Raw genomic sequence first — 14,271 nt, forward strand, 5'->3', positions numbered from 1 at the left:
ACTCTATTTTCCGGGCTAGGCCTCTCATTTGTGCTATTGGGCGTAGATAACGCCTTTGCATAGGAGATATTTAAGAATAATTAATAGAAGAAGATCAATGGAACCCGAAACAACAGTTTTTAGATATTTTATGTCTATCCATCTTTATTTATTCGGCTATCACGCAAAAGTTACTATGACAAATTGGAAGCAGTTTTCGGTATCCAATTTAAAATCTGATGTACATTTTGATACGATCCAAAAGAGATTGGTTTTAGATGTTTGGAAATATCCAAACATCTATTTCCTATTTCCACGCATACAAATTATAAAATATAATTTTTTTTTAATACAATTTTTCAAAATTATTTGATTAACTTTTACTTCTTTAACAAAAGGTTGTCTGTAAGAGATTTCCCTAGTGATAAGACCACCTTTTGTGTTTTTTTATGTATGTACATATATATTTTAATTTGTAATTTATGTTACTGTAGTTCACTTAAATTGTTTAATTTTCATTGTATATTTTATGTTTCTGGTGTAACAAAGAGTTAAATCAATATATAACTATCTTAACATAACATAATTTTCTGGGATATTTTTATATATATTTTTTTTATGATAATTGAATGGTAAGGTAACCCCGCCTGCGCTAACGGTATACACTGGCGGGTTACCAGTGAGGGATGATACGTAAGAATGAAAAGGCAGGCCAGTTAGCCCATCGTGATGAATATACTTGGAATTCAGCACGATGGTTTCCAGGGGGAACCACGGGGAAGTCGACCTGTTAAGGTATATTGTTAGCAATGGGAGTAGTAATCCGCATTACTAACATCCCTTTACAGACAGTCTGTATGTATGTAATACTGTCTACTTGAAATAAATAAATAATAAAAATAAATGCTGCGTAATTATTCATAATGATGCTTATTTTTACCGATTGATTGACTTTGATATATATATGAATATAAAATTAAAATATATCCTTTTGAAGTTATTTAAAATGAACGCCATTTTAATTAATATGTATATATTGATTTGTGAGTAACGTGTACGTATATTTATATTATATCAGATAAGTGGACCCCAATTAAAAAAAATATCTTTTTAATCTGTATTGCTGAAAAAATGATTCCGCGAAAAGCGAACCATGGTACTGCTCATGTCTATCGGCGACGGTTACCACTTTCCATCAGGTGGGTCGTCAGCTTGTTTGCCATTCTAAGTTGTATAAAAAAAATACAAAAAATTTCAAGAAACGAAGTCTCTAGTGACTTTATTATTCATAGTATTATTTTTACTTCTTTCGGGTTCTCAAGGTTGACTCAAAAAGTCCCTTTAAGAGATAAGTCCGCCTATATACATTTTTGTTATAGCCTAATATCTATATTATAAGTGAATGTACCAAAGCATACAAATAAATAATTTATATCTGCACTAAACATAAATATGATATAGAAAGTATTAGTCAAACAACCAGGCTTCATCCCACCCACCATGCCAAAGAGTAAATAAACTACATGCGTTATTAAAGAGCCAATACTGTCCTTATATTGATAAAATTGGAAAATAAATCGATACAACCGCCTACAAGTATCATATTTATAGTATTGTAGACTGTGCATTATATTGATATGGATAGGTATCATTAAAATATCTGACACTGCGTTTCACAACCACTCAATAGCTACTACTTACTCGTCATATTACCTATACAGTAAATTTTGTGACAAACGACATCTGTGACATATTTATCTTATCTCTCCTAGACATATTTGCAATTCTCAATTTTTGTTTTTTTTTATGCAACTTAGAATGGCAAACAAGCTGATGACCCATCTGATGAAAAGTAATAACCGTCGCCTATAGACACGAGCAATACCATAGACATATACAGTCTCACCCATGATACCTTCTGTGCGTTGCCATTCCTAAGGACTCAGGTGTTATTCCTCTGTACCCTGTAAATTCACTGCCATATCCCACCCTTCAAACTGGCTGTGTTTCAGCCATACAAACATAACTGTTTATCAGAAACACGAACGGAACAGAGGTGCCCAAGCAAACGACTTTTGTACAAAGTCGCCTTCAAGTAAAATGTATATTTTTAAATTAGCTTGACTATATAGGTGCATAATATATAGAAATTTAAACTGTTTTTAATAAAGCGGTGGATTGGAAAGTCAAATAATGGAGACACCTATAAAATATATTATTATAAAATATAGATTGCAAATTAGATTGGATTAAGCTGACAGACAGTATGGTATGAGACGGAATGGTAAACCAAAATACAATAGAATTCTACATCACAAAATAGGCATATAAAAAGGAAAGTTTTTAGCGGCCAATCATGAATACTGTTATTAAAGATGTTACTGTTAGGAGGGAAAGGGATTGTTAGTAATAGGGTTAAATAACCCCATTACTAGCAATATACCCTGTCAAGTCGACCTCCACGTGGTTCGCCCTGGAAACCATCGTGACTAATTCTAGTTGAATTTGTCAGGATGGACTGACTGACCTGTTTCTTCTTCATCTATCATCCCTCATTGGTGCCCCGCCGGTGTATACCGATAGCGCGAGTGGAGTTACTATTTCATTATCACCCATAAAAAAAAAAGAAGTTACTGTTTTCTATTTATTTCTTATTAAGTAGAGTATTGTTTCTCATAGACAATAGATGGCGTTAAAATTAAAATATATAACAATGTTGCATTAAATATGTTTGTGTAAGTATGTAAGCTAAAGTACAAATAAATACACGCAAAAGAAGTCGCAGGAAGAACTGGTCCTACGATAAGCTTTTTTAATGTTATTTATTTTTATGACAGCTTTAAAGAACTTTCAAATAAATCTAAGATAGATTTTGGCAGTTTATTGTAAAACTTTATACAATTCTCTAAGAAAGAATTACCTTACTTTTTCGATCGGCACAGTGACAACAGTAATTTTTTCCTTATTGCGGAAGTTCTTGTTAGTTTACGATTGTCTTTGTAATGGATTTAGAAATACATAAAAAGTTTTTTACTTTAATATGCATTCACAATCCACTAATCTAGAAATTTTACTTTATACAAGTTTACATTGTTTTTGTACATGTATTTAAAGGCAACTATGAGGATATTTGAATTCTTAACAAACATACTCCCTTGAACACATATTATTAAAAGAGTATATATTAAAATTTTGTTTCAAAATTTTTGTTTCAAAATTTTCACAATATTATATACCGCTCTACCCGCTGATATTGATGCTCCTTTTCACTTTGAGTTTGCTGGAAGACAAACTCTTTTATAGTTAAGATCGCCTTTGTACATTTGATTACCTCTGTCATATTTGTATGTATAAATAGTATACAATAAAGTATTAAATAAACAAAATAAAATATAGATGGGCCGTCAGCTTGTTTGCTATTCTAAGTTGCATTGAAAATATTATATATATATATATATATATATATATATATATATATATATATATATATATATATATATATATATATATATATATATATATATATATATATATATATATATATATATATATATATATTAGATTAATATTTTTATATGCAACTTAGAATAGCAAACAAGCTGACGGCCCACCTATATTTTATTTTGTTTATTTAATACTTTAATTTATTATAGATATTGCTATTAGAGAAGAGAGCGTTATAACCTATAACTCTCTTGCTATCTTGAAGAAATGTTATTAACAGAATATATATATATATATATTCTGTTAATAACATTTCTTCAAGATAGCAAGAGAGTTATAGGTTATAATGCTCTCTTCTCTAATAGCAATATCTATAATATGAATGTCTAATCCCTTCATTAGTAGAATACAGGTCAAAATACTGTGAAAATAACTACAATAAACAAATTTAATATTTAAAAATAAAACAATAATCATTCATCATCACCATTTCAGCCTGTATCTATACAATGCTTGTTATAAGACTTCCCCTATGCCTTCGCTTTTCGCACTGGCAGCCACACGTCACTAGTCCTTTTTATTTGGGAATTTATTCACATAAGTCACCACGCTGGGCAACTGGTTTAGTGACAGGAATTATTGAAAGAACTTTTATGTGAATTTTTATAGGAGTTTAGGGGAAGGGATAGGATGTCACTATGTGAGAGGGTGTAGTATACAATAGTGACAGCTGTAGTCTCCGGGGGCGTATACCCGTATTCATCGGCAAAATAAACCATCCGAAGAAAACCAGAGCAATAGTATTTAGATCAAATAATGTAAAAATCTATTTTATTTAATATTATTTCTTATTACTGTTATGATTAGAAGACATGAAAACATGAAGGTGATTAACATTTTTTGTTTTATACCTATGTTTATTTGATTCAGTTTCATTCCAAAAAACACCTCCCTAAAAGAAAAGAGGAAAATATTGTTAATAAATGAAGACTAGTGACCCCACTAATTGATCCCAGCAATATAACCTGCTTTTTTTAATGGGTAAAAATGGAATGGTAACCACGCCTGCGCTATCGGTATACACTGGCGGGGCACCGGTGAGACGTAATTGGTGAGGATGAAAGCAGGTCAGTTAGCCCATCGTGAAGAATTCCATGAAAAATAACCACGATGGTTTCCAGGGTGAACCGCGTGAAGGTCGACCTGATAGAGTACATTGCTAGTAATGGAGCAGTTAGATCCTATTACCAACAATCCCTTTCACCTATAGCGCAAACAGGCTTATAAGCCCATTTTCATACATACAGAAAAATTTAAAAGACTTTTCTTTCTTCTGCAGTCAGATAAAGGGCACGTCGTGCAAAGTAGGTACTAATAGATCTTTGGCGCCTTCTATCTTCATTACCTACTTTTGGTATTGTTTGTTTGTTCAATTTACATACATACAATACGGCATTTATAATCGTATCTATGACACATATTATGATGGCCTCTCGGAAAGAGGTTAATAAATAGTATTTAAACTGAAAGTGCGTTGAATTTATTATTTAATTTTATAATAGATGTGCGGAGTACAAAAAATATGTATTATTACTACATTATTCATACATAATGCCCTTGTCCTTACAAATATATTTTTTTTTTATACAACTTAGAATGGCAAACAAGCTGACAGCCCACTTGGTGGAAAGTGGTACAGTCGCCTATAGATATTAGCAGTACCATGGACATAACGGAGTATACTGTTTCGAATAAAATATGTGTGAATTTGTTTGCTACCTCTTTCCGTTTTAAAGGTTCAACTAATTGCCACGAAATTGGATTTACAATTTCTATTTACACCTTTCACGTGGATAAAGTTGTTAAATAAAAATAATAAATAAAGTAGCAATTATTATGTATCTACAGGAGACACAGATTGTTAATTTAAACATGTCTTAATATATGGTACATTTTCCAACTATACATATAATGTAATATACGAATCAAAGGCATTATCATTATCATCTTATCGGCCTTCAACTGTCCACTTCTAAAGCCTCAACCTTGGGGGGTTGCCAGTAGTTGCCACACTTGGCAGGCAGGTTAGCAAACGCAGTTAGGCTTTGAAGATATTTTAAGAAGTACGCTACAGCCCATCCGTCGCCCTCCCTTAGTCGTCTCTTACGACACTTACGGGAAAGGAAGGTGTGGTTTATTCTATGCCGGAACCATACGGCCAAGACAGAGAATGTTAAGTTTAAATATTATATATTGTATTGTATTGTAACATCTTTATTGTACAAAAACATGCTGAATACATTAAAGGATTTAATATACAATGGCGGACTTATCCCTATACTTATAGTATAAAGGGATCTCTTACAGTCAACCTTTGAGTAGCTGAAAGAAAACTGTAGAATGCATAAGGGTAGTAACCATACAATTAAAGATAAACTAAATAATACCCAGTAAAAAATTGAATATATAATACAATAAAAACAGCTCTATATACCTACATATGTAAATAATAAAATTACATAAATAATAATATAACATTAGATAATAATATTATTGTAAATATATAAAATATATTCAAATTAAATATAATTTATTTAATTTACTGACAAATTATTAAATAACAGTAAACAATAATAATATATTCTTAAACAAATAATAATTAGTGTTACTTTGAATGACATGTCCATACAACCTTTCATCCTTTATTTTACCCCTTTAGGGGGTGGAATTTCCAAAAATCTGTTCCTAATGGATGTTAACAAAATGAAATGCTTTACCTGCCAAAATTTCAAGTTTTTAACTCTTATGATTTGGGGCTGTGCATTAATTATAGTCAAGACAAACGTTTATATATATATATATGAAGTGAAGCAGTTGTGTTTGCATGGCTGTGTTTCGGTTTGAAGGGTGGGATATGCCGTGAGTATAGAGGAATAACACCTGAGTCCTCAGGAATGGCAACGCATGGCGGGTATCATGGGCGAAACAGTATACTCTGTTATGTCCATGGTACTGCTATGTCTATAGGCGACGGTTACCACTTTCCATCAGGTGGGCCGTCAGCTTGTTTGCCATTTTAAGTTGTATAATATATATATAGAATTATTATAATATTATTATTTATTATAATAATTCTCTATTACAATGAAATTAATTATAATACAATAAGATAATAATATAAATAATATAATTTTAAGACCTTGAACAAAGCTACAAAACAGTTTGCACCCAATGCGGCCATGTTTTTACAATTGCCTGTAACTCTCTTCCAGGACTTAGTGTAGAAAACACTTGCTGATGGCCTACCAGCTGATAATCTTCAGACAAATACATATTTGTCACGCCGCATGATATCAGACTGTGTGCTGCTTGCAGCGCCTCTGTGGTGGGCAATTTGTCTAAAACATCAAAGTATCAATCAAGTTTCAGTTTATTAATTTATATACTCGTATAGCAGTGTTTTTCAATCTTTTTTATGACGCGACCCCTTTATTATAAAAATATCTTGCGACCCCCTACCCTCCACGGTTTTAAATGTGTATGAATTTTATTACAGTACAATTATAAAATACGTACAGTTGTATTTATATTCACAATTAGGTATTGATTAAATAAAATAAATAATACATAATTAAGTATCAAAAACAGACATTTAATCTATCTCTATTATAGATACTTCATTATGTATTATTGATTGATTGATGTATTTACGGAACTGTTGATTTTTCACTGCTTCGTGACCTTCCGCGACCCCTTTGTAGAGGCTCGGAGACCCCCAAGGGGTCGCGACCCACACTTTGAAAAACACGGATCACCAATTTTACCAGAGGGAGACTTTGTACAAAAGTCGATTGCTTGGATACCTCTATCCCATTCGTGTTTCACTCGTGAAGCAGTTGTGTTTGCATGGCTGTGTTTCGGTTTGAAGGGTGGGATATGGCGTGAATTTACTGGGTACAGAGGAATAACATCTGAGTCCTGAGGAATGGCAACGCATGAGGGGTATCATAAGCGAAACAGTATAGTCTGTTATGTCTATGGTACTGCTCATGTCTATAGGCGACGGTTAACACTTTCCATCAGGTGGGCCTTTAGCTTGTTTGTCATTCAAAATTGTATAAAAAAAAGTCTAAATATAGACCACCACCTTGTAGGGTATTTCCCGCAGTTGCCACACTTGGCAAGCGGGTTGGCAATCCATTCCTCGACCTTTAAGTTCTTTTAGTCACCTCTAACGACTCTACTGAAAAGAGCTGTTATTCAATAATTATTATTGAATTACAGCTCTTTTCAGATTTTGTGTATTAATAAATACACAAAATCAAACGGCAATTATCACCCGTCTAATTGCGGTTATCAACTCGCCTGCCAAGTGTGGCAACAAGTAGCAAAACCCCCCTTATGTGCGAGACCTATGTTCATCAATGACTGATTAGTTAACGACTGACATGATGATGACGACGATAATTTAGTAATCCCTTCTCTATATCCAATCTGAACATGAAATCAGATAATTTTTAGAAGGTAACACTTACTTTGAAAGTTTCCCATAAAAGAGATCCCTATTGAACGATTATTGTATAGCTTTGTATGAGCTCCGACTCGGTTCCATCCAGCGCCTTCGTAAACTTTTCCATTGCCACCAATTAGAAAACTGAAATCATATAGTTATATTTCATTTCAAGATACACGATTACAACAAAAATATCGATACCAAATTGAATATCACAATCATTACAAATTTAAAATGTTATTTATTATTATATAATTAATTCAATAAATTTATATCATTTGAAATAACAAAAATGTCAACATATTAATAAATAAATATTGTCAGCAACTACTCTGCATTCACCAGTGATATCGACTTCCGCATGATAATACCTAGTTTAGTAAAATATTTACTAAGCATTTATATTTTAAGTTTACGTCGGCTAAGCATTTTTATCATTATCATATTCTTCTATCCATGGGATATGGCAGTAAATTTACAGGGTGCAGAAGCATAATACCTTACTACTCAGATATGACAACGTATGGAGGATATCATGGGCAAAACAGTATACTCTATTATATCCATGGTACTGCTCATGTCTATAGGCGATGGTTACCGCATTTCATCAGGTGGGTCGTTAGCTTGTTTGCCATTCTAAGTTGTATAAAAAAAAAAACGTTCTATTTCATTCAAGTCCTCACAAACTTTTGCGTTTATAACAACAGTATGATTTATAAGATTTTTTATTATTTGGTTAACACAATATAGCTACGATGCAGTTTTTTTAATAGGTCAAAATGGAACGTTAGCCACGCTTGCGCTGTCGATATGCACTAACAAGGCAAGTGAGAGATGTTATTTTAAGTTAAAAGCAGATTAGTGAATTTATCAAGGTGAACTAATCTTGACAAGTTCAACAACCACTTAACACGATGATTTCCAAGAACTAGCAATGGGACTGTTAGACCCATTGCTAAGAACACCTGCCCCGGGTACAATGAGGTTTATATACCTGATTTAGACGTAATCCAATCCAAAATAGATACCTTTACTAACTTTTACATTTATAATGTTAAAAGAATTTAGATTTAACTTCTAATCAAAGAATTGTTCGTTCGTGTTCCGTTAAATTAAATGAAAGCTTTCTAGTTAACAAAAGAACCCGCTGCTTGGAAATTAGCTTAAATACCTGGAAATCACGGGCGCCTCAAAGCTGACTATCGTGAAATTTTGTTAGTACAAGTAAAAATTAGCGAGAATTAAGAAAAAAATCTAGCTCTAGAAATTTACTTTTGCTTTTTTGTCAAACAATTCGAAGACGGAAGGAGTACAGTTGTACTTTGTGTTTATGGTACACGATACCATGACAATTTCAAAAAGGTAGAATTTCTCAATTCGATAGTACCTTGAATTTGCATACATATGTATTACATGACATCTTTAGCAATTTTGAATTAGTTGCAATAAGTATTTTTGTAATTGATAAGGTTTACCTACTTCCGAATCAGTTCCATTTTCATTTTGTTGTCCTTTGTTTAAAGGAAAAAATGTTTTTTTTTAATAAGTAAAGATAAAATGGTAATATCGCCTGCGCTATCAATATACATTGGCGGGCCACCAGTGAGGGATGATAGGAGTGAAGATGAAAGCAGATCAGTCGGCCCATGGTAACGAATTCATCAAACCACGATGATTTCCAGGATGAATCGCGCCAAGATCGACCTGTTAAATCCCATTACTAACAACCACTTTCCCCCTTTAACAAAATGTTATGACAATTATTTTGTCCTCGTGTTAGATAATAATTTTTATTTTATTTTTTATTTTTAATACTAAAATCAATCGTTTTCTTTAAAGTACTCCTACTTAAAGATAGGCATTTATCCTAAAAATACGCAAAATATTTTTATAGCGAAAATTTTGGATAAAAGCAGTTATAGATAAATTTAAATATACTTCATTCACTTACGATGGACCTATGTCATCGAATCCCTTTTCGAATCTATGGTAATTCCTGATCCCTTTCGCGATAGTCTGACACCGGTCGTCAGTATTGCATTCCTGGCTCTCTGTATGTTGTATGATCACCAGCTTTACAGGATTCTGGAGAATCTGTTTACGATACGAGGATTCTCCACCCCATTCAGATATTGGAATTACACCACAGGTTTCTGGAAAAAAAATTTGAATTTTGAAGTACCATGATATAATTTAGGTAACTGAGCACTGATCTCTCTCCATAAGAGAAAGGTATTAGCTTCTGACCAAATCATTTAATGTAGATTTTTTTGCGTTCATGTATAGTACTTTATTCCCTAAGTAAATGTAAGAAATATTGAGAAATAAATGAATTGATAATTTGTAAATAAGTTACAGGTTTTTTTTCTGTAACTTACCTCTCTCCTTTTCTATATTAAGTATATATTAATAGATTGACAATTTGTATTAAAACAAATTAATTAATCAATTCAATCCAAATTATTCCTAACAATATTTCATCATGTTGAGCACATTTTATTAGTTATAAAAAGATATTATTACAGAATTTTACAGTAAACAGAAAAAGTATGAGGGAATGAAATGATAAATATCTAATAATTGTCCAAAAATATGAAAAAATACTGAATACGAATGAAACTCTTTAATAACACAACGTACTCTGAATATCACAATTATCGATACTATACAACAACTTACAAATACAGATAAAAAATATTAAAAAAATATTTTATTCGAGTTAGTTTTCTTCATCATCATCATACCAGCTATTAACAGTCCACTGCTGAACATAGACATCCTTCCACTGGGGGGTTTATCCCATAGTTACCACACTAGGGGGGCGGGCCTTTTAGTAATAAATATTTAATGTATGAATATGTAAATACAAAAAGAAAGTAATTTATTTAAAATTTACATGAAAAAAGAAATTTATTTTAAAATGAGAACACTATATTGCATAATATGAATACATACCATGAGCTTCAACAAATATCACAACGGTTACCACAAAAACAATAAAATGTTTCATTTTGTAGAAATGAAAAATTCAGTTTAATGTCAATAGTGTTCGAACAGTATTGTGTTTCAATAATGTAATATGTAAATATAAATCTTCCCTTTATATAATCATATATAGGAAATATATATAATATATATATATTATATAGAATAGAATATAGAGAATAGTAGGTTAAATAGATAATGAAGAATAGGGCTACAGAAATCCCCTCTTATCTTAAAGCTTTATGTCAGATGGGGAAAATATTATTGCTCATCCCGTACTTTTTTATGTCAAACACCGAGTACAAGGGACTTTCCTCTAACCGGTTTTATCAACTAAGGGGAGGGGAAAGGAATTGTTAGTAATAGGGTAAGTAACTTAATTACCAGCTATGTACCTTGTAAATTGGCCTTCCCCTAAAAATCATCCTGACCGATTCACGATAGACCAACTGTACTTATTCCATCCTTATTTATCATTATTTATTGGGATCCCGCAATATACAAATGATGCGTGTAGAACGGCTATTCTAATTTCATTCTATTAAAAATATCTTGCAATATAGAAGAGTTGAAACCAAAAATAAGCATTTTTATTTTTCCAAAGTTTTGTTGGGAGAGAATCATCGTCAGTATCATCATATCTGCCCTCTGCTCAACATAAGCCGGTTGATGCTTGCCAAAAGGGTTGTCAACTGCAGTTAGGATTTAGTGATTTTTAAGAAAGACGCTGCTGCCCATTCGTAGACCTTAAGTTTCCTTAGTTACCCCTTACAACACCCACGGGAAAGGGTCAGACCATTCTATGCCGGGAACACACGGCAAGTGGGAGAAAATGCTAAATACAAATAAAAATGTCTTTATTGTGAATCATAGTCAGGTCAGGTTAAGGTATTAATATCAATTTTTTTTTACAAAACACGGGGCAAATGAGCATGCGGATCACCTGATGGTAAGTGACTACCGCCCATGATCACCCACAACACCAGCGGCATTGCAGGTGTGCTGCCGGCCTTTTAAAAAGGAATATACTCATTTAAATAGTAAATAAATAGTATCTCCATATCCTGGTATATAAGCATACAATATGTTATATAAAATACTTGTATATCAGCTACATGCATTATTCAACAATAAATAAAACACAATATTACAATATTATATAGTAAAATATACTATTAGCATTTAATTTTTTGTATCTTCTATTATTTTTTTAATAATAGATCGTATAATTTACGAAAGCATTTGAACCTATATCGCTCGGCCATACGGGTCGAAAGTGTTTCCAATTATCTGCACACGGAAGGGAGAGGTCTCGTTTTTGACATTATAATAAAACTTTGGTCCATAAAAAATAGACCCTTTGATCGTCAAAAATATTTAATATGGGACTGACATAAAAATAACTCTTATAGACAAAAAAAAAGTTGAATGCTTCGTTTAACATAACCACAAAGAGTAATTTAGACGACATGCGAACCTCCTTTGAAAAATCGCTTATAATTATTCTTGCCAGAAGGAGCGTTTGTACAAAAGTCGTTTGCTTGGGCACCTCTGTCCCATTCGTGTTTCTACCGTGAAGCAGTTTTGTTTGCATGGCTGTATTTCGGATTGAAGTATAAGATATGGCAGTGAATTTAAAGGGTACAGAGGAAAAACACCTAAGTGTTTAGGAATGACTACGCATAGGGGCTATAATGAGCGAAAGAGTATACTCTGTTATGTCCATGGTACTGCTCATGTCTATAGGCGACGGTTACCACTTTCCATCAAGTGAGTCGTTAGATTATTTGTCATTCTAAATTGCATAAAAATAATTATTTATCTTACGCGCTTATCAACAAGACATAATTCACATTAGGTTATCGACACTACCTCCACGTGACCCGGCGGCACGAACCGTATCCGGTTAACAAATTGGCGTATATTACTAGCTGTTTTATTTAATTAGAATAACTATTTCAATATAATGTTCCCCCATTTTACCCTTTCGGTCTATGCAGATGTCGGGTTTTTTATTTAAAATTTCCCTTTGTGTAAGTTGTACGCGAACAACTATACAAAGAAGACACACTACTGGTGCGTTTTCTCCGCAGATCGCCCATCATCTGCACAGTCTTTAAAAACGTTCATAATTAAGTGTGACAATGTCGTAATTATCTGCCAATATTAAAAAAAAAAAAATATTTTCAACATTTCTAACTGATTATTTAAAAAGACCTCTGCTTACAAACTAAAACGTTAATCATGCAATAATAATATTAATCATGATTAACGTTTTATACTTCTTTCCACTTTTGGTTTGAACTGGAAAAGAACTCTTTTAGAGTTAAGCACGCCTTTGTACATTTGACTACCTCTGTCATATTTTTATGTATAATTAGTGTGTACAATAACGTATTAAATAAACAAAATAAAATATGCTTATTGAGCTATCACTGAAATTTTTAATTTTAATGGCACAAAATTTGTTTGTAAAATTTTTAAGCAAAATACGAAATAGGTACAAAGAATTTACAGACGGAATTCATCTTCACACGCTTGAACATAGATAGTCGCATACAGTACGGTTACAAAGGAATTATCACCCGCGAACGCTCAAGCTGTGGAATGCCGAGGCTTTCCCAAGAGAATACAGTATGGGGTTCTTCAAAAAGGTATATTAAGTTTTCTTCAAGGTCTGCAACGCGTACGTGACACCCCTAATGTTGCAGGCGTCTATAGGCTACAGTGATCATTTACATCGGGCTATTATGCTAGTTGCCACCTTTGTGGTATAAAAAAAAATTACAATAGATTTGTTATGTATTGATGCATTATACGATTAATGTTTTTACTTCACTAATAAAACACTTTTTAAATAATGGAAAGGAAACAATGAAATGTTATATTTATTTTTCAATATTGACAGATAATTTTGACGTAACCATACTTCGATAAAAAAGAGTACACCTATGTCCTGAACCCATGCCATAGTAAAAGTTTGCGGGACGTGTCTTGCTGGGCTTGTATTTACCTGCGTGGGTGGTAGATAAGTACTTGCTGAAGTGAAACTCCCTTTACAGTGTTTAATAATTATTCTAATTGTTGTTTTTATATTAATTATAGAAAATTTAACAGGTTGAACGGCAGCGGTATGCCAGAAGAGACAAAACGGAGTAGCCATACGTTAGACGTATTAAAAATAAATACGAGTATAATTTTGCCAACAAAATGAACTATATGTATTGAGAACTATGTCCATAACAATAATTATCATCATATCAGCTATTGTCCACTGAATACAGGCCTCCTTCTTAGATAAATAGATAATTTATTTGCAAGTAACATTAGATATTGGTGCATATTCGTAC

General features: G+C 32.5%; 1 protein-coding gene across 1 annotated transcript; it reads right to left on the reverse strand.

The window, feature by feature from the left end:
• Positions 1-5,676: 5,676 nt before the first annotated feature.
• Positions 5,677-11,047, reverse strand: LOC113512706 (peptidoglycan recognition protein-like). Its single transcript, XM_052899971.1, has 4 exons — positions 10,892-11,047; positions 9,888-10,089; positions 7,959-8,077; positions 5,677-6,821 (listed from the first exon to the last, which is right to left on the reverse strand). The coding sequence occupies exons 1-4, from the start codon at positions 10,944-10,946 to the stop codon at positions 6,634-6,636; spliced, it is 564 nt and encodes a 187-aa protein (XP_052755931.1). The 5' UTR covers positions 10,947-11,047; the 3' UTR covers positions 5,677-6,633.
• Positions 11,048-14,271: the final 3,224 nt, after the last annotated feature.

The sequence above is a fragment of the Galleria mellonella genome, unplaced genomic scaffold (assembly GCF_026898425.1).
Source record: "Galleria mellonella isolate WM207_F2 unplaced genomic scaffold, CSIRO_AGI_GalMel_v1 utg1260, whole genome shotgun sequence".
Classification (NCBI taxonomy): Eukaryota; Metazoa; Arthropoda; class Insecta; order Lepidoptera; family Pyralidae; genus Galleria; species Galleria mellonella.

What these genes read in the sequence shown, in the direction of transcription:
- LOC113512706 (XM_052899971.1), bottom strand. Translation starts at nt 10,946, where the DNA reads ATGAAACATTTTATTGTTTTTGTGGTAACCGTTGTGATATTTGTTGAA. An exon ending in TTCGATGACATAGGTCCATC is followed by an intron (nt 8,078 to 9,887) that starts GTAAGTGAATGA and finishes ATATGATTTCAG; the next exon opens with TTTTCTAATTGGTGGCAATG. An exon ending in TTTTATGGGAAACTTTCAAA is followed by an intron (nt 6,822 to 7,958) that starts GTAAGTGTTACC and finishes TTGATGTTTTAG; the next exon opens with ACAAATTGCCCACCACAGAG.